The sequence below is a fragment of the Rhinocladiella mackenziei genome (genome assembly GCF_000835555.1).
Source record: "Rhinocladiella mackenziei CBS 650.93 unplaced genomic scaffold supercont1.3, whole genome shotgun sequence".
NCBI classification, from domain to species: Eukaryota; Fungi; Ascomycota; class Eurotiomycetes; order Chaetothyriales; family Herpotrichiellaceae; genus Rhinocladiella; species Rhinocladiella mackenziei.
The window spans coordinates 712,713-732,993 of record NW_013550602.1 but is presented as its reverse complement, the minus strand read 5'-3'; the positions used below and the strand labels follow the sequence as shown (position 1 = coordinate 732,993).

General features: G+C 50.1%; 6 protein-coding genes across 6 annotated transcripts; 4 read left to right on the top strand and 2 right to left on the bottom strand.

Annotated features, from left to right (window-relative positions):
* Nucleotides 1–500: 500 nt before the first annotated feature.
* On the top strand, nt 501–1,641 carry Z518_03816 (cyclin-dependent kinase 1; the record flags this gene model as incomplete). Its single annotated transcript, XM_013417525.1, has 4 exons — nt 501–537; nt 590–1,101; nt 1,154–1,317; nt 1,371–1,641. The coding sequence occupies 4 exons, from the start codon at nt 501–503 to the stop codon at nt 1,639–1,641; spliced, it is 984 nt and encodes a 327-aa protein (XP_013272979.1).
* Nucleotides 1,642–2,606: 965 nt separating this feature from the next.
* Nucleotides 2,607–4,626, bottom strand: Z518_03815 (uncharacterized protein; the record flags this gene model as incomplete). Its single annotated transcript, XM_013417524.1, has 4 exons — nt 2,607–3,267; nt 3,321–3,715; nt 3,778–4,296; nt 4,357–4,626. 4 exons carry the CDS (start codon nt 4,624–4,626, stop codon nt 2,607–2,609), a joined length of 1,845 nt encoding a protein of 614 aa, XP_013272978.1.
* A 3,967-nt stretch (nt 4,627–8,593) lies between these two features.
* Nucleotides 8,594–8,992, top strand: Z518_03814 (uncharacterized protein; the record flags this gene model as incomplete). Its single annotated transcript, XM_013417523.1, has 3 exons — nt 8,594–8,678; nt 8,728–8,814; nt 8,865–8,992. The coding sequence occupies 3 exons, from the start codon at nt 8,594–8,596 to the stop codon at nt 8,990–8,992; spliced, it is 300 nt and encodes a 99-aa protein (XP_013272977.1).
* A 358-nt stretch (nt 8,993–9,350) lies between these two features.
* On the bottom strand, nt 9,351–9,909 carry Z518_03813 (uncharacterized protein; the record flags this gene model as incomplete). The annotated part of the gene is made up of 3 exons (XM_013417522.1): nt 9,351–9,541; nt 9,588–9,686; nt 9,735–9,909. The coding sequence occupies 3 exons, from the start codon at nt 9,907–9,909 to the stop codon at nt 9,351–9,353; spliced, it is 465 nt and encodes a 154-aa protein (XP_013272976.1).
* A 4,431-nt stretch (nt 9,910–14,340) lies between these two features.
* Z518_03812 (uncharacterized protein) lies at nt 14,341–16,022 on the top strand (the record flags this gene model as incomplete). Its single annotated transcript, XM_013417521.1, has 2 exons — nt 14,341–15,103; nt 15,166–16,022. The coding sequence occupies 2 exons, from the start codon at nt 14,341–14,343 to the stop codon at nt 16,020–16,022; spliced, it is 1,620 nt and encodes a 539-aa protein (XP_013272975.1).
* A 2,126-nt stretch (nt 16,023–18,148) lies between these two features.
* On the top strand, nt 18,149–19,910 carry Z518_03811 (uncharacterized protein; the record flags this gene model as incomplete). Its single annotated transcript, XM_013417520.1, has 2 exons — nt 18,149–18,344; nt 18,400–19,910. 2 exons carry the CDS (start codon nt 18,149–18,151, stop codon nt 19,908–19,910), a joined length of 1,707 nt encoding a protein of 568 aa, XP_013272974.1.
* Nucleotides 19,911–20,281: the final 371 nt, after the last annotated feature.

Below are 20,281 nucleotides of genomic sequence, written 5' to 3'. Positions count from 1 at the left end.
AGGCACGGGGCCGGAAGAGGTCAATCGACGGCGAGATGGGGAGGGTGTTGATTGCGAGAGAACATGCGACGGCCTGGTATTCCTTTGGCAGCGTCTGAAAACGACCTCTCGTGAGTCGAGTCGGATGGGGGATGAGTCAACGGAGGGCCAGCAAGCCGCATGCCAGGTGAGTGGCTGGAATTGACAAAAAAATGAATACAAAAACACTCTTGGCTCAGGGACAATCACCCTTCAGCCAATCAGACACGTTGATTGCTACTAAACAAACAATTGCACGACCACCCACCCTGTTCGCTGGATGACACCTGTGACTGACTCCTTTGCAGCGGCTTTTTCAGTGTACATAATTCTGCCGATGCTTTCGTATCAAAATACTAACCCATAGGTCCTCAATCGCATCATATCCCTCGAATTCCCTCGGATTCCACATCCGCCCCTTGTTTTCCTCGGATCCGTGGTTGCTGCGACAGTTCATGAAAACATAGTGGCTCCGAGAAAAGATGGAAAACTACCAGAAGATTGAGAAGATTGGAGAAGGTTAGACCCGGTCGCTTGCTCATGACTGGCCGCATCTGACGCCAGAAAATAGGGACCTACGGGGTCGTTTACAAAGCTCGTGACCTTTCCAATGGCGGTCGTATCGTCGCGCTGAAAAAGATTCGACTGGAGGCCGAAGATGAAGGAGTTCCTAGCACAGCCATCCGCGAAATTTCGTTGCTGAAGGAAATGAACGACCCCAACATTGTGCGTCTATTCAACATCGTCCACGCCGACGGTCATAAGTTATACCTGGTCTTCGAATTCCTCGACCTAGATCTCAAGAAATACATGGAAGCTTTACCGGTGTCAGATGGCGGCCGAGGCAAAGCACTTCCAGAAGGTTCAACGTTGGACATGCAGAGACTCGGTCTAGGCAAGGATATGGTCAAAAAGTTCATGGCACAATTAGTCGAAGGTGTTCGGTATTGCCACAGCCACAGAGTGCTGCACCGAGACTTGAAGCCGCAGAATCTGCTGATCGATCGAGAGGGTAATCTCAAATTGGCTGACTTTGGTCTCGCCCGAGCCTTTGGTGTCCCACTAAGAACATATACTCACGAGGTTGGTGGATCTTAAAGCCATATCCCAACCGACTTGACATTGATACATGCAGGTCGTCACGCTGTGGTATCGTGCACCGGAAATCCTTCTCGGCGGTCGACAATACTCTACCGGCGTTGACATGTGGTCAGTTGGAGCCATCTTCGCCGAGATGTGCACGAGAAAACCTCTCTTCCCCGGCGACTCTGAAATCGACGAAATCTTCAAGATTTTCAAGTAGGTCACGTTGCGCAATCCAGGAGAGGACACGTTTGCGAACGCTAACATAGACTCCTCGGTACACCCGATGAAAATACCTGGCCTGGTGTGACCTCGTTCCCCGACTTCAAGACCTCGTTCCCCAAATGGCGGCGTGAGCCGACCAGCAATTTTGTCCCCAACCTCGAACCCGCCGGTCTCGAACTTCTCGATGCGATGCTCGAATATGACCCTGCTCACCGTATTTCGGCCAAGGCAGCCTGTAACCACCCCTACTTCGCAGCAGGTTCAGCGGCTTATTCTCAACGACCCCACTCTGCCAGAACGAATGGGTTTCGTTGACGTGAGAAACATGCATGAACAAACTTGGGGGTTAGGTGAGATGGGATATTCCGCGGCCAACGGATCGATGAGCAAGGCTGACTACAGAAACCCAGGAGTGTAGACTTGACTGACTTGCATCGGATTGGGATGAGATTATGCACCTTGGAGCTTGGGTTATATGACATGACAGGCAAATGACTTGCAATTGGATTTGGAAACGGTGTCATGACAAACCAGAGCCCTTATTTCCCTTGAAATTTTTGTACAGAGACTAGAGAGTATTGAGGGGCAGGGAGAACGCGGCACGGCATGGATGGACCTGTTTTTCTTTTTTTTTTCTCGTGTCAGTCAAAGTTTCTCTCTGTTGAGAACATGCATGGGCAGGTTGGGCAAGTGCCACCGCCATGAATCCCTCTGTGAAGAACTCAGACGTGCTTCAATGCGTTTTGCTTGCTTCTTTGTTTGTTTGCTTGTCCTTTTTGATGCTGTGGGTCGGCTGTATATACTCAACCGTCCTCGTACTCTCGGATGCGGATTTATATGGGCTAGGATGCCGTAACTAAGTTGAGAAGACTCGTCGAGCAAGGCCTAAGAACAAAAGGGGAGGGGAGATGGATGTATATATTTGTCATTTGTCAAGGTATCATCAACGACTTCTCACTACGTCCAGCATGGTAACGGTATCTCGTCCCAACTTTGGTCTTTTTGCTTCCGCCTGTTGATGTCTTCAGACCAGTTAGCTAGTTTTGTCATCTCAAACCTGCCAGTATTATGTTTTGTAGCACGCCCGAACGAGCTTATCTGACCGTTCCTTAATCCTAACCACGTTTCAGAAACGAAAACTCTGGATTCCCACCAAATCGGTCTCAAATGCAGCGTTGATGATGTTCTCGCAAGTGTACTGAGTACTTGGGGTCCAAAAAATGAGTAGAATTCGAGGAGTGGTATATCGCGCCTCAAAAACAGGCCGGGCTGGATGCTATTCACGGTGAAGCATCGTTTTTCTCATACAAGGTCTCGGTGGTAGATGGTCCACTAATGCTTCCCTTCTTCCCGCGGTAGGCGCTGATCTGGAGCATGTTGAGCTTGTCCTCCTCGGAGTCGAGCCGTTTGAAGTTGAACCAAAAGCAGACGCCACCGACGGCAGCCAAGACAGCGACGAGGCCATAGTTCCATATGAGAAGCGGATCGGCAGACAAAGCGACGAGGCCTTGCGCGATAGCGCTGCTGAAGGCGTTCATCAGGAGGTTGATGGACATGACGAAGCTGCGCATGTTGTAGGGGGCCTTGGTGAATGCGTATTCCAGCGAGGTAATACTGGCCATGATCTCGGAGATGCCAATAAGGACATACGGAACGGTCTGGATCCAGACGTTGAGTGGGGCGGGTTCACAGTCTGGATCTGAGGCGTGGGTACCGCACTCTGAAAGGCGGTAGATGTAGACTTGAGTGACGCAGGCGGCGATCATGGCCATGCTGGCCAGAGCGAAACCGAACGCAATCCGCTTGATGGGAGTGAAGTTGATGCGAGCCTTGCGGAGAGCTGGGTAGATGACAAAGTCGAAGATGGGGATCATAATGATGATGGAGATCGGGTTGAGGTTTTGAATGATGTCGTTAGGGACGCCGTTGAGTTCCATCACGCTGCGGATACGTTAGTTGAACCTCCATTTGATCAATTACACCGAAGCACTCACGCGGCTTGGGATGTCAAGTTACCAGTCATCTGTCCGTAGGCAAGCCAGTAGAGCGGTAGGTAGAGAAACACAACGCAGGCCTTCAACCCCCGACGGACCTCGTCAACCCAGGCGTCGTCGAATGTCATCCAAGCCGGTCTCTCAGCGTTAGGAATTCGAGAGGGTTTGACGCGCTCCCAGAAATCAGGGGCAGACAGGTTCTTGTAGGTCCGGTATAGGTTGATGCTCCATCGACCCTTGCCTGCATACGTCCAGAGCTTCCAGAACTTGGCAAACACGGAGCCCGTCGGCGGCGTGAGCACGTAATGCTTGCGGCAAAGTGCTAGGACGAACGGAGCCAACAAGAAAAGAACCGTCGGCAGCATAAAAGATAGCCAGAAGCCCACATATTTTTCCTAAAATTTCGTCAGCATTTATCCTCAAAATTAGCCCCAAAAAAAGGTGGGGGTTAACGAACAGCATAAACCATGCCTATCTGGCCGATGAGAGAACCGACGTTGATACATAAGTAGAAGTAGAGAAAGATTCGAGAGGTGGTGACGGTCGGGTCAACAATGACTCTTTCCCCCGACGGGAGGATTTGGATACGCTTTTTGATCTCGGTCTGCTGTTCGGCCAGGAGAGGAGAGATGTTGGATTTGAAGCCGCCGGTGCCTACTCCCATGATAATGAGACCGATGGTGAAAGCGGCGAGTGCAGAGTCACCATGCTTGATAACACTGGGTGCGGCCGAGGCAGTCAAGATCACATGGCCGACGACCGCGCAGGCGATGGCAGCTTGGATGGTCTTGTAGCGTCCCCAGTGGGCATCGGCTACGTAAGCACCCAAAAGGGGCATCACATAGGCCCAGAACTGATTAAAGGTAACCAAGCCAGTTGACGCTCTCTGGCCCATCCCTAGTGCTCCGGACTGACCTTCGTAGCCAGCGCCAGTGGTAGAGCCTTCAGGCAGTGGCTGCTGGATGAAATTGACAAACTGTCACATGTCAGATGGTTTCCATTTGGTATCAGGTCGGCCGGGCTAGCTCCCACATACGACAATCGTGGTACCGTAGTACGAGAAACGCTCACACATTTCGACGAATGCAACAGTAAAAGCCGGCCATGGGATCTTGCCTGATACTCGGCGAAGAGTGTTGAGGTCGGCCTCGGTGACCTCGTCATCGTAAGAGTCTTCTGATTCTCGGATGGAGGCATCAATGGAACCACGGGCGAAGGTCTTCTCAACCGCAGTACCGGCATAGGGTGCGTCGGCCACCTGAGCCTGGGCGACGATGGGCCCCTCGTTAGAAGCAATTGCGCTCATCTTGGTAATAATTTTTTGACTTCGTATACCAAACAGGAAGACCCCAGGTTTTGATGCTAGCATTGATCAGGGGCTCCTCAACATAATTATACTCCCCTCCAAGACATCTTCCGCAAATCCTCGCTCGAACGTTCCTCGTGTCTCTCGCGACCATTTCTCAAACATCATCGGAGTGATCACACGAATAAGGAAGGTGTCGTTCATCGTTATCAAGAGAGAGGAACAGGGGGGGCAAACAGCGATGTATCCCAAGCACTTGGCGGACATGGCAATAACCTTGACAAATTCTTGGTACTGCAAAATCGGGTGGGTGAAGATGGTGGCGCTAACGCCTAGACGACATGAAACCTGTGACCACTCTGATAAGCTTTATCTCGTTCTTCCATAGTCGCCGGAAGCGTCGATGCTTAACATTTCGCAGACAAGATAAAGCGCATAGACGAATCGATGGAGGGAGTGGGGGGAAGTACCATGATTCTTCCCGACGATAGACGATAAGCCAGCTTCTGTAGATCCCGCTGGGAGGCGGTATCACCCATCTGAACATGACTTGGACTCTCTAGTCAGTTGTCCGATCCAAAAGCATGTCCGGATCTCATATATTCAGCCTGCTCACAAATACGAGGGGCAGTACTCTCTCTCGATGACTTTAGGGACGGCTTCTCATTTCCAGGGAATGATCCACCGTCGAGACCGAGTGTATGAGCGGATGAATTGACAGGATTTCTTGTTACTCTCCTGGTTTTCCACCGCCGAACCCCGCGTGGGCTCACGCCAAGATTTGGCGTTCAAGTTTGTGGAGATACAAGTATGATACGCTACACGTACGGTTGTTACAAGCTAGATTGCTCGTACTTTTTATATAGGATCTCTGAACGAAGAAATAGCACTAACTACAAGAATGTCAAAAGTGCCTCACGGTGTTCGTCCCCTGACAGTTTCCGTAGTAACCAACATATTCCACTATCTTCGCGAAAACATGTCAAACAAGTACGGGGCACCGTAGGTGCAATATGCCCTGCAATAGAGACACAGAGCCTAAAATGGGCCTCACACCAGCCTCTCCGGGGCTGTTGATTTGCCACTCTCCGGCCTCAGCCGACTCCTTCTCACGCCGCTGCATGCTCCCATTTGATATCTAGGCTTCCCAATCAATATCCGGGTGCCCAGAATTGAGGCTTGATATGGGACGTCGCATTCAAGATTGACTTTCGACTCGCGATTACCACCTTGCGGAGTCCGCCGTCGAAGATCTTCCGCAACCCTTCCAAAACACCAACCAAAGATGTACGAACTGTCTATCACCTTCCCTCGCCAAGTCACTCATCTACTACCTTGGGCCGTGCTACTGACGTTGGTTATCATCGGCCCAACAGGGCCGCCCTTTTCTGCTCAAAAAAAAAAAAAAAAATGGAGGCTGAGTGGTCAGTTGTTGTAGTCGGGGCGAAACATGGGATCCCATGATCCATCACATTGTTGTTTAATCATGGAACACAGCAATCTCTGGCCGATGAGACTCGTTCGCATCAGCCCATGTCAAGCCAAACCGAGCCACGCGCTCGCCACGATTCTATGCATCCCATGGGTTCCAGAAGCCGAGTAAAGAGATGTCCCTTTCTGTCACCATCAATCTTTGCATTGATGAATGACTCTGCCGAGGTTGTACTAAAACAGCCGAACACTGACAATTCTGAGGTAGGATCCGAGTTTGCTACTCTGGTGCCAGGACCGGCCCCACTTTTCTTCACTAGTACAGAAAACGCATGTCAGACCGCCAAGCAGTTCCCGCCCCGCCGCTTGAGAGTCGATTATCCTCACCCACGATCGAGGTTCGATACCAGGCTTGCAGCTGCAATTGGTTCAATTCATATCCCAGGAATGGGAGCTCCTCGAATCTTGGTCCATTTCGCGATACAGCCGACTCGCAAGAGCAACACGGACAAGACGCAAATTCGAAGGACTTTGCCCAGAGTCTTACCTAGTACATAATCAAGTCTCAAGGCTCGATCCCAAGAGATAATGGCTTGTCATGTAACCTGAGAAAACCTCCTCAATCGTCCCTCGCCAGACACTACTGATAACCAGGAGATACTCGCCAACGATGTCTGCTTTCGATTTCAATACTAACAGCGGAGCTTCTTTCCTCCCAGGTATACATGGTGAATGAATCTGTCACGGCTTGTTTTTCAACGCTCATTAGCTGAGATGCCAATAGAAGCAATCGGATGCCGTATCTTTCAGACACGTTCTTCAACTGACCTGGAGTGCACCAATGACTCCGGCTCACCTCGTGCCCACTCAAACAATGAAACTCTTCGGACCGCTTCTGTCCCAAAGGGAGCATAGAACAAGCTCGGTTAAGTCGAGGCCAACATGATGATCTAATCATGATCAACACTTATCAAATATTTCGACCAACCCTTAAACGTCTCGGATACGGCGAATTATCCCCGAATCTTGCCCGCTCCGGTTGAGTCCCAGTGCTGGCGTCCAATGATCCCGAGATATGAACTTGTGCCTTGGGCTTTTTGTTTCCTGGTTTTCGAAAGTAAATACGAATATTTTCCACCAGAAGTGTTTGCCCCACACATTATTAGCGAATACTCTTTGTTTGATGGGGGCTGACGGTACTCCCGACCCGGTAGGGCCCGGTCTGGAGTTAGGATACCTAGGCATGTTACAAGGTCTACTCTCTGGGGTCCCACCGTGGTTCAACAAGCCTTCGAGTCGTAAGGAATCACCACTTGAGAAGCGCTCCTCTGCATCATCAACACCATATCTATAAAGACAGGAGAACACAGCCTCGCAATGACTGGAGAAAAGTTTCATAATTGTGCCATCGTGACGCCTCCTTCGGACGCATAGAACATCTTGACAACACGTATAGCTACGTAAGCCTGAAGAAAATCCTGACGAGAAGCTTGAAGCACTAACTGGTTATCGTTCAGATATGAAAAAGAAGCCCTATCAACGTACGTGCTTCCGCAAGTTCGCGCGAAGGTAGCTTCAATCGAATTGCCCTTGTATATGACGCCCCCCCAGACCGACCAAGATCGGTGTTGTCCTTGCGCAACATCTCAAGGTTTGTAAGCGAGGAGCCGACAGTCGAGCGAGCTTCAACCCAGAAAACTTTTCAAGCCGACCAAACGTGCTTGTGATCGATGTGCACGGCCGAAACCCAAATACGGTTCAAGAGATCTTTGCAGTCGTTACAGTCTACGCTCTTCTCATTGCTCCTATACTCGCCGAGGATATTAGGACATGTACCAATCAATTCACTGTACTGCAAGAGAACCAGAATAAGGACATCATCCCTGCACAGGTCGCTGTGAGCCAGACCAGTCACCAAGCCAGATAGCATTTCTGTCCACGTTTCACGATGGAAGCAAACGTTGAACAAGATGGTCTTCTTCAGGTAACAAACTTTGCCTCGTAAATTCGACACCATTGATTGAAATTCCGCATGACTGGTCACTCTCAACCTTGGGCACGCAAACCAGCCTCAATCGGTATATGTACTGGCCAACATACAGCCTTGAGCGGGGCCAAGACACAAACTTTTTTTCGTTCAGCTTGCTGACTCAACGAGTTGATCCTCATTCCAACAACATTCTTTTGAAACTCCCTCAACATGCTTCACAAATTCTCGACACGTTTAACTAATCGACTTGTCTTGACTTCATATGGTAGCATATTAAAGAACCGCCGGAGTTTTGCCACTGTTTCTGTACATTCTCGGCTTCCCGCTACAGTGTACCGACTTCAACTTTACCCGAAGTCGAATCTTTCGGCCTATGGAGAGAATAAAAGCGGGGACGTCGAAGATCAAGTTCTAGTGTCGAGTGATGGACTGGTGTATCCTAGAGTGTCCCAGAAAGACCCAAGTCTGTACCCACAGCACTGTTTACTCTCTTGCTAACGGTTCCTCGGCGTCAACGGACCTTTATTCATACCCAATACTATCACGATGCAAGAGTTGGCGAGAAATGCATTCGACTATTACCGCGACGAAGACGAAACTAGCAGGCCCGTGCTCATCAGCATCAAAAAGGGTACCGTCTGATCATACTATGTACGGGTAACACTGACATCGTTCCGCAGGGACCGTTCTTCCCCCCTCTCTCATCGCCTTCCATCAAGATCCTTCATTTTTTTCACTCCAACCGTTCCATTCGATGAAGCTACATGGTATATCTCGCCTTGCTCTATTTGAAACAGGCGGCTGACTATGCCTGCAGAGTTCAACAATATCCTCGACGAGTTCTATGCAACTCATGCCACTGTCTTTGATGCTGAAGAGTGGTTTGGCAAAAACAATTTCTATGAAGCTGCAGCAGACGCAGATCCAGAGCAATGGCCAACTTAAAAAGGGTGATGTGCAGGCCGAGGACAGTTCTACGCATCAATTCCCACCACTGCAGCTTCCAGATCTCCTGTGAGACCAACCCCAAGCAGTGGAGCAATGACAGTGAGGTGGATCTGCAGGCATATCAGACAATTGTAAAATGTTTCAATTAACCCCCCCACCGGTTGCCAGACTTCTCCCTTGTTTCTATGTCTAGGCAGTGCTAGCTGTAACAGAAGTCAAAGAATCATAAACGGCCGGTTAGAGGTAATCAAAAAGGAGGTGTTTTCCTATCTCATAGGTCCGTGTCCCGTCTGCGGCAGGCAATTGGTTATAGCTAACGGTGCCGAATAACACCACGTATGGAAATGACGGGAGGTTATGGTGTTTCCGTCGCAGCGGGATATTTTTCTAGCCATTCTGACTTCGTCATACGCTGAGCTTTGGCGGCAAGGAAATTGTTGATTTTCGTGTTCAGTTCTGCGAGCATTAGCCTCGGCCATGCCACAGGAGAGAAAGAATGATCGCCCCGTTCGTGCACGAGAACCAGGCCATCGGGCAGTCGTGTGTCTGACATTGATTGAGCTCCGGCAAGTTGAGATGTAAGACAACAAACCTTTAGGAACAGCGTAGATAATAACACCGCTAACCTTGAAATTCCTCACGATCTGGTGCTGAGTAGGGGTATTGGGGCGCATTGAGGCACCGTTGGGTCCTTTTGCTCATCAGCAACACGGCGGATATTAGGACGTTTGAGTCTTACCTTCATAAGTCTCAGGGTATGTGATCGCCTTCGGTTTGACTTTCCCGCCTTCGGTCAAGATATCATAGCTGCCAGTTGTCTTCATGGTTCTGCCACAAAGAGATAATGTCGATCCATTGCTCAGACGGAACAACTCCTTCGGGATCATTGTGAATCGATTGATATATTTTGACATTTTGAGGGAATCGAGATTTGGGCCCGATCGCAATGCAACAGGTGCGATGGGGTGATGATGCTGGAAGCGGCTGTATTTGTGGTAATGTGCGCATTTTCCTCGAGAAGGGGGGAGCCTGCCTCGTTAGACGGTCTAGCGAGCAAACCTACTTCATGGATGGCCCTCCAGGGAGCAAATCTTCTCCTGGAACCGCTGGTCTTGTAAATTCCATGAGGCGGTTGCTTACAAGGCCACAACACAGGCAACAATACTGACGGATACTGTTCAGATAGCTATATAGCTAGGCTCAATTCTCTGATCGGGTCCGGCCAGAGTACCTTTTCAACTCCAGAGCACTCAACAACAATCAATGTACACCCATTGATTGTTCACAAATCTTCTGAGCTTTAATTTGCTATGCAATTTTCGTTGCCACTCGTTCGTTAGCCCAAACCACCAGTTGGTGCCAGGCTGATGCCATACAGTGAGGTGAGTGTGGCCACCATCACCATCATCACGTTCAGCTCAGGCTTCGACTGTGAAACTCGTAAGAGATGTCGTCCAATCTCTCAACACACTAGGACTTCTTCAAGCTGAGCTGAAATCGCATGTATAGCTGTTCTCCCAACCCAGGCCGCTCTCGCTAGTCGTGATGGTCTGTAGAACCTCCAGCTGAGCGTCAATAACGCATACTTGAAAGTGAGCTGCGACACAAGTTCCATGTCTTGTAAGATCCCCAGCCGCTAAAACAATTCGCATGATTTCGGCATCGTAATGGTCGGCGCGGGAACAGATGATAATAAGTTGGATGTTTTTTTATTTTTTTCGACAATCGCAAACCGCACGCCTCGTTGTGCCAGGAGAGTGGCAATCATCATTCCAACATGACCGCAGCCGACAACAACGAAGTCGCGTAAGATCGTTGGCTTCACTATTTTGAGCTCCAATCGCTAGATAGTCTGCCCTGGGTACCACGTTGAAAAGGGGGGGGGTTTCAGTTACTCGGCTGAGGTCTGACATTTTAGTGTGGAGGTCTGCCCTCCCTCATCCCGTATGCCCGTCCCTCTTGTGGCACGAGTTCTCCGTACAGGCATAGCGGGGCCGGAGACATGGGATGTGAAATGTAGATGGATGGCCTTTCTACCCACAACGCCATTAGTCCGGGATAGGAATATTCCCACGGGTTGGTTTCTTCCCTAAAGAGACGGTCTATCTTCCACGGAGTCGGAACAATATATTCCACTTCCCAAAGCCCGTGTTATGTTCTACCAGAGCAGGGATCACTTGTCAGCTCTTTCAAGATGTTCAGCGTTACGGCAGAATACCCCCTGGCGTTGGAGTGCTCCCGATCTTCCCTCCAGCCAACCATCAGGCTAACGATAGCAAGAGTAAATAATCCTGACTATGACTTGGACTGATCTTCTCCAAGCTGCTATGAGTTGAGAGTTTGAGTTCTAGGAGAGAAAGAGAGTCATAGACTTCCACTAGCAGCAAACGGAACAAAACCGTCCTGAAGACTCTGATGACCAACGTGACACCTCACCCGGTGGCTTGGTCTCAGTACGGTGCAAACAAGAGCCAAAGTCAGGACTATCAATACTCATTTGCATTCACAGAGGCCTCAACTCCCGGTACATGGATACGTCAGTGAACTCCCGTTTGCTTGTTTCATCTTCAGAACTCCCGATTCGACCTCGACTTACTTTTGGACGTGCAATGAACGGCATAGTTCATATCTAGAGTCGGCAGCGAAGTATGAGTTCTCAATTGCCCTGCTTGATCGGCCGTTGTATGCTAGCAGCAAGAACGTGGAGTCAGAAGCACCAATTCTTGCCTCTATCCCGCACACTAACGAAAGGATCTCGTCGATTTGGCAGAACCATGCGACCGATGTTGAAAACAACTGGTATTATCACCATAGGACATATTAGAGGTAAATTTTACAACACAAGTAGAAATACATATACTCACACATTCATTTTGATGTTGAAAGCCGTTCGCCGGAGGTGCAACAGCATTGCAGGTTGCCAGTGGACCGTCGCTCTGTTGGAGGGATTCACGCAGAGGTTCCCGTTCCTGCAAATGTATCACAGCAGATGCCCGATATTCTCCACAATATTATGGACTTGATGCACATGATGGTCAGGAGATGTTTCGATCTAGCAGGACCATACGAAGAAAGTGCATTCCGGGCATACAAGACAGTTTTTGATCACGCCTCAGACTCAGCTCTGAGGAAAAGCCATGTGCGAGTGTCATGGGTGCCATTTGCTTCTCCGTCTGGCATGCCCTGACTGAATACGAGACCTTGTCGAACTGTTGTCCAATGGACCATATTGAGTGCTCTGAGGAGGGCTTCTCGTTGTGTGTCTATAGGGTATCTATGGCCCCCGCCCCAACTCCCAACCCCCAACCCCAAAACTTTCCTGTTACCGCTCTAGACCCCTGAGGGATGAGACCTTATCTTACGTAGCGCACATTAGATTCTAGTCTAGACGATTCTATAGAATCCTTCGCCGATGCTGGAGAGCTCGTCGTTGAGTAAGTACCGAGGTGGTGAGTACGATGTTGCCATCGAAAAGGGGTAGACGCGCCAAGAACAGCGTGAAATCTCCAACCAATCAGAGCAAAGCAATATTGTGGAGTCATGCGGTCTTATACTGCAGGTCGTGTAAAGAGGATATAGGAGTAAAGGTTGGTCATCCCGGTCTTCTTCACGCCGCTACAACAACAACAGGACGAGCCGAAAACCTCATGGCTTAACGTATTCTGCTTGCTGGCTTAGGCCAGCCATGTAGCTATAAGCAACAACGCCCGTGGAGCTAGAATTCAAGCATCCGATTTTGGCATCCCCATCTCGCACCCCCGATCATGCAGCAGCTTCTGAAGAATTATATGTTGCAATACAGTCACTATGGTATCCACCGACTTGTGGAAGAATGCATCTCTCGCGTACGGAATATTCTCCGTTGGCATATAGTAATCGCATAGTACGTGACCCGGTTCTCCTCCAGCGTTCTAATCGCCAAGCATTTTGCCCACAGTCTCGATCATGCCTTTTTCAGCAAGATCAGAGCTTTGGACTGGTGAAACAGATAAAGAAAGAAAATTGGTGTACTCACAGTCGAGCTCGGACGGTTTTCTTCGAGGCGATGACAGCATTCTTTGATGTGATTGGTCCGCTCTCTGATCGGACGACCACCCGATGCATATATGGTGTGGTACGTACAGTAGCATTTAGGGTACTAGCCTTCGGGTTGGCGCAGCCATCAGTTTTGGAGGTTTCTGGGCGCCAGTTAGTCTGGGTTAATGGATTGTTCGTCTATCTCGGAACGCTCGCGCCGAACTCTCTTGCAAGCTGGCGCTATCAAATCCTGGACTGTCCCCACTCCCGTCAATGCACGTAATTAAGGATTGTATTCCACCATTGGCTCGTCTTCCACAACCCAACACATTGCAAACATTTTTCAATGCACAAGATACAGAACCACTGTATAGTTATCTTTCGACACAATACATGACATCCAGCCACACAGTTTAAGACCTTCGCTACAGGGGTATCTTTGGTTGGATTAGATGGCGCTCTCTCAAAGAAGCGTCGATCATGTTTCATATTTCACCTCAAAACTTCTGATAAGCAGGGGGTTGGCCATTGTGCTCGTTCTTGAATGACCGTCGAACATTTTCTGCGCGATCGTTTCTTTGAACTGTCTAGGCACGATTCCACCACTTTCCTGAGAAAATCTAACAAGCAGAGCATAGCGCCGAAACCTGCTAATCTCCAGGGATCGTCCGAGCTTGTTTTCGTTCCAAAGTCCTACACGCCTGAATCCGTACTCAAAGACAACGACCTTTGGGGCCATTTGTAGCCAGCACATGTGTCCGGGGCTATGCTTAAGATTGACTTGAAACACTCGTCCTGTTTCTCCAAACGCCGCCACCCCTTTCACCTCATGGCAAGATGTCACCGCTCAACATCTATTGGAGCCCTTGCTGAACAACTCGAAGACGTTCTTGCGATAGAACACTGGTCTAGTTCCAGAGTCTGACATTAACATTGGGTCATCCCTCTCTTCGAACGCCCAGCTTATAGTTGAAGAACAATGTACCTTGTTATGAAATATCACGCTGGTGCAGGCTACTCAAACTACAGCTTGGATTCTTCCAATCGCTGGCGTGCTTTCTCTCTGTTTTTGGTTTTTGGGGAGGTTGTCCTGTTAGTTGATTTCAGTTTCTTCTGATGGCAACGGGAATGCGCATTCCAGATTAGTATCGCATTTCGTTCTCTTCAAGTCTTTGGGCTGGCTAGGTCCGAGTTGTCTCTTCTTCCCGTTTGACGGAACTTGAATAAGAAGGGAGTCGCATTGTTGAACATCGTTAAGAGCGTGATACCCTACTTGAGCACAACGCGACATCATTCATCCAAAGGCTGAACGGCATGACGGTGGAACGATGATTCTGCAAACAACTTACTGGTTAACTAACCCTCCCTCTTTCCTCAACCCTCTTACAAGGCGAGAACCAAAAAACCCGAACGCACCGGGCCTAGATGGAAACAAGAATGGGCCACCGGGCCCCGAAGGAAATCAAAATGGACCACCCAGCGCCGCCGAAGACACTGAAGAGCTAGGAACCTCGACCGGCCAAAACCCTGCGATGGAGACGGCAGCTTCGGACGTTCCTACTACTTCTCAAGCTCTTTCCGGCCCTGCCGATGCTCCTTCCACATCCCCAAGCTCTGCCGGTTCTGATCTCACGTCATCTTCTGCTATTATCACCTTTGACGCTCCCGGCCCACCAACCACTTCCACGACTTCCTTGCTGGCCACTCGGTCTGCAGCCAGTCTGGCCTCAGTATGGACTTCGAGCGTGTCAGATCCCACACCAACATCGTCTTTGACCACTCCAGCCCCGACAAGGTCCACAGAAACCCTTTTCCCCGCAACTTCCTTCATGTTGACTATGCCCTACGTCGAAACCAGCGACATTCGGGGCTTTACCAGCGTCCAATATAACGGCTCCAGGCCCCCATCTTTGACGGTCTCTAGCGTGTCGTTCCTGGCGGAGACAACCTCGTGGTCAAGCTTCATTTCCCCAACCAGCACGACGGCTATAGAGACTGGGTGGAGTTATCACAGCCCGAATGGCACAATTCAGACTGAATCGAAAAGTATATTGCCAGGCCAAAGAGCAGGGATTGCCACTGGGACTATTGGTAGGCTCCGGTCTCTGACTACAGTGATTATCGAATATCTCATGCTAATAATCGTGCAGCAGGTTTCTTTTTGATTCTGACACTGATATATTGGGTCTTCAAGTGGCGCAGGGCCGAACACCCAAAAGCGCTGTTAAGGCTTGTACAGCGCCAGCCAAACACGCCGACAAATTCCCATCAGCAACCTCGTAGCCAGACGTTCAACGTGATGCTCAACTCCCCATTGTCCACCGAAGCCGGCTCGAGCGGTGATCCAGCTTGGGGTTTTCGAGCAACCTTTGCGGGACCTAATGTGATCGAGAAACCACGGCAATCGCAGAGTAAATCTCTGAAACTCCTTCGGATCAATCCTTTAGGCATGAATCCTGTTACTCCTTCCGCCTCCAGGACGAGAACTCCAAACCGGAAATCATTCGCCTCGTCATTCTTCCACCGGCGCTCGGCCGCTTCGACCCTCCGCAGTGCGTCTGGACCTCCGTCAGAGGAGCAACCCAGAAATATTATCGGTCCACAGTCCCTTTCACCCCTTCTCTTACCCCAGGTGACCCTTCCATCTCCCGAACCGTCGGCAATATCTAGCCGGTTCGCAGAACTTACTCAAAGCAACACAGATCATTCTCAATCTCTGACCGTGCCACCCCAGACCCTCCCACATCCATGGCGCCATAGTAGCAGTCAAATAACTAGAGCATCCGCGGAGAGAGATGCCCGATTGATCAAGGGCACGCCGGGCCGAGCGAAGCCCCACTCTCCGTCAAGACTACGCACTAGTATAGGGGTGCCCCAGGGATCCGAGAAGGAGCTTCCTCTCCCGCCTCTTCCCCTTCTCCCGTCTCCCTCCATTTCCCCTAGTTCGTGGTTGAGGGCGAAGGTCCTCCGTCGCTCTCAGTCAACAACCACTTCGAAGGATGAAGTATGACATCAAATAACAAAAAGGCGACGATGAATCAGCATCAACAGAACCGGTTGTATAAGAACAGAATGGGCAGAGGAGGGTCTGGGTGGAGCGGAGGATCAGCAGATAGCGTGTAGTCCTGGGGAGCAAGGTTAAGCACGCTGTCACCCATTATTGTCTAGGGAAGGAGAAGTGGGGCCGTGCCAGTTACAGCGCACGGTCACCGTCTACGTGGCTGCTGGGATTTTCTTCTTTATGGAGAAAAGTATACCCCTGTCTCAGGGTGGTCGAGATATATCAGCTCAAATCGTTGGCCCTGGGAATGGTGCGTTATGCGTGCGATGTTGTTCCTCCACTGTTCCTGGATGGCAATCACATCGGGATCCTCAGTCAGCTTCTCCCAGAGGAGATTGGCCCATCACTATGTCTCTTGACTTCATCACGTTGTCCTACAGAATGGAGAGTCCAACATTCTCATCATCTATGGATAATGCTTCGAATTCCGTGAAGCTTAGATCGGAGAGTCGAGGTTCCTCCTCCTGATCGCGCAGCTCTTTTTCGGTTTTGGCCGGCATTTCGGAAGGCCGTGCGTGCAACTCGAGTTGTGGCTCTTATTGCTCAACATAATTCGTTTTCCCTCTTTCCGGTGGCTGCTCTCAGGTTTTCTTTGTTGCGAGGAAACACGTCCGAGCCGTTTTGGGTGAACACATGGAACATTCCCGATGGTCTTGTTGACAGGGCCCCTGTTCCCTGTGTTGCTCTCGTCTGGCTTGCATTCCGCTCGGCCGCTACAGGACAGGATGTTGTCTTTTGTTCCGCGAACATGGCCTGTTGCTGGCTCCCTGGCATTGTCGACATCAGAGTCCTCGGGCTTTCCCAGGTCATGAGGGAGTTCCTCCTTCCGTTCGGGCGCCCTGATGTTCGTGAGGATGATAGTGATATCTCATCATTCGGGTCGTATACATATCGGCCGGTTTCCTCTTCGCTTGTTCAATCCCTACACTCTGTGGCACTATCTTGTGCTGCATGCCTCTACAGAAAATCCGCATATCTCGTAACGGCGCAACGAGTTCCAATGTGACAGTGTTTTTGACACTGATGGCTGTCATAGAGTTCACAATTGTGCTGACGGGCGCTAGTCACCAGCCCTTCTCTTATTGCTCAGTTCGGATGTGCTTTCATCTCGACCTCCTCATCAAGGGAGGATGTCCCCTTCCGTGGACCAATCCATGTCAGCCATCCTTATGGGGGATCTTCGCGCACGGGTTGGGGGAAAAGTTGGCCGATGCAGATAAGGCTAGGTCACGTGAATATACAACCAATTTAGAAGAGACGTGTAAAAAGGCCATAGAATAAGACGTTCCAGACGAGAGAAGATGGTAAGTCACTGAGAAAGTGGAGGAGAGGATAAGTCGCCTGTACCGGGTCCTAAAAAGCGCCACGGTCTGGGCAAAAAACATGACTGATTCTCCCACGCCTTGGCGGGATTGGCGACGATATCCCTAGCAGCGTTGCCTCAGAATTGCAAAATCGCCATCATCATCATCAAGTCTCCCAACCTCCTTCTCGGAAGTGAGACTGACCAAAGTCACCGCAATCCTGTATTCCTATATATCTTGTGCGACTTCTGTATAGTTACTTATCCAAACCAACGAAAAGCCTGTTGGCACCACCGTTCACATCCCATTCATTGTCCAACGTCGCCTCCTTAAGTTGCGGTTGCCTCCTGTCAAAGACCAACGCCTGACCTACATTCTTCTGTTCATCAGTCTCCATCTTCACTCCCTGGAAAGGCCTTTGCATCATAGCCACGAGCCATCTCGGTTCCTGCATTGTGCAAACTCCGGCGCGTCCTCTTTGATCACCTTTATTCGCCCCACTCAATTTGACAAGAGGAGACAGACACATCAGATGAGACATTAAAGGGATCCAAACCATAAATACCAGTTTGGTGGAAGGGCTTGCCAGGCTGGCGCAAGCCAGGAGAGCATTGTAGCAGGTGTGGTGGCGACTTACCCCCGAATTCCTCAGTTTATACGCACCTTGTTTTGTGAGGGGCGACGGTGTATGAGCTTCAACCTTTCCCTCACTTTTGATTCTCCCACCTCCGCTTCCGATGCATCTACAAATTCAATAAGTTTACTAGTGCTATGGAATCGCGGGAATTTGCCACGAGGGATGAACTGTGGCGCATTCAAACGACGCTGAACGAGCTCTCTGCAACCCAGGCCCTGCATTCCGACAGGATCATGCGCTTGGAACAGAAAACCCCCGATGGGAGCAGATCCAGGAGTTTATGGGGTTCCACATCTCCTTTCCCAGGAGTGCTAGGCTCATCACACCACGGTAAGCTGATATTCTTTTCCATGTCAAATGGCCGTCCACGTTAATTCCATGTCAGAGTCCACCCTCAATCCTGCGGCCGAGGCATTTCGAAATTTCGACGTCGACCCTGGAACGAGTATGATGAGCTCGTTGACCCTGGACACGAATGATGATTCAAGAAGAGCAGCAGCATCGAGAGCCAATTCTGTACGATTTGATGAGAGTGCAAACAATCACTATGGTTCATCAAGACAATCCATGGAACTTCCGACGCGAACCGGCAGTGGCCTAGGTGGGCACGCTCTTTCTGAACGGTCTCTCTCACACCGATCCGACGGAAGACCTACCGGCTCGGGGTTTGGTCGAACCAACAGCTTCGGTTTAGAACAGAGTCGCTTGCTTGGGTCTATCCACAATTCACCCAGAGTTTCAGGCAATCCTCCGCCAGGCTTTTTCGTCCTGGGGCCATGTCCATCCATCATCCGGTGCTGGTTGACACCATCATTCTCCAACGATTCGCTTCTCTACGCTGCTGTGTGCAGTGGTTCATCGGTATCATCTGTCAGTTTTTCACTCGTCGGCAAACTCGGGCTGACCGATTCAATTTTTGATGATGGAGAGTCTCGCGCAGTTCGGCTACCCGTGTATTTGACAGAAGCAAAAATCCATTCTCCAGCTGTGAGATCTGCTAGCCCGGTACCTCAAATTCCCACCTTGACCGTGAAGTTCATCATCGACGAGCAGCCGGTGACAGATCCATCGATTCAGATTATTTTGGGAAGCGATGTTTTACGATCACATAATGCCGACATTCTGTTTTCTCAAGACAAGTTGATGATCTTCGATGAGGAACGAAATCAACTTTCCATTCCTCTGGTTCGTCCGGAAGATGATGCCTCATACAAGGACTTATGTACGGCTTCTCGCAAGCGATCTTCCTCCATGGAAGCAGTCTTGCCACCCCCGGCATCCCCCATTGGAGTAATTGGACGACCCGGAAGATTGGGCACAGCACCAGGAGTTGCCTCACCAACAGTGGCCCCTTCAAGCAGCATTGCCTCTGCCACGCCGTCCGAACCAGGAGATATGCGTAGAATCGATCAAGGTACAGACCCGTCGACGAGATCGAGTTTGGATCTAGCGCTGTCCAGGCCGACGGAGGATTCCAAATCGACCACGGGTAGCGAGAAATCGTTCACAACCCCCATGTCGAAGGTTGGATCTGGAGTTTGGTCCAATTCGTGGCGTTCCGTTTCTTCAAGTGCACAAAATGACTCATCCTCCAAACCAACCGCCTCTAGCTATGCGCGGCCTAGTTCATCACGGCCTATGAAAGTGCTTCGACCAGGGAAAACAATGGCGAATGCAACCAGGGCCACTTCTTCCTCTGCAACCACCTCGAACGGGGCGGAGAATGCATCGACAAGATCGGGCGAGGAGGGAAGAAAAAGCAGTCAGCTTGAGTTGGCGGGGGAATCGAAAGCCTCGCATTCCGCATCCACGACCAAGACCAACCCCATTGGCTCGGGGACTGCATTTGGGTGGCTGAATGCCGGACCACAACGAAGGACGACAGCGAACGGTTGAATGATAAAGATCCCAGACATGAGATGATGAAAGTGACTGGGCAGGAAAGCGATGTATGAGAATTCGATTCAGAAAGGATTCCAGAAAAAGGAGGGAGGAGGTCTTCACCTTTTTTTTTTGTTTTCCCCGGTTCGTTTCGAAGACGCGATATGTATGCTAGGAATTAGCTAGCTTTACAGACAAGAGCCTCGAGGCACACAATACAAGAAAAAAATGAAAAGAAAACCCAGAAAGCAGAAAAAAGAAAGCAAAAACAGCTGCCACCGTTACCTGAATTGTACAATATTTACAAGGAGCGTTTTCATGACGTACCGAACTAAGCTTCTAATACATGCACAAGGTACCTGTTCTCTCCCTACAGTGTACTACGG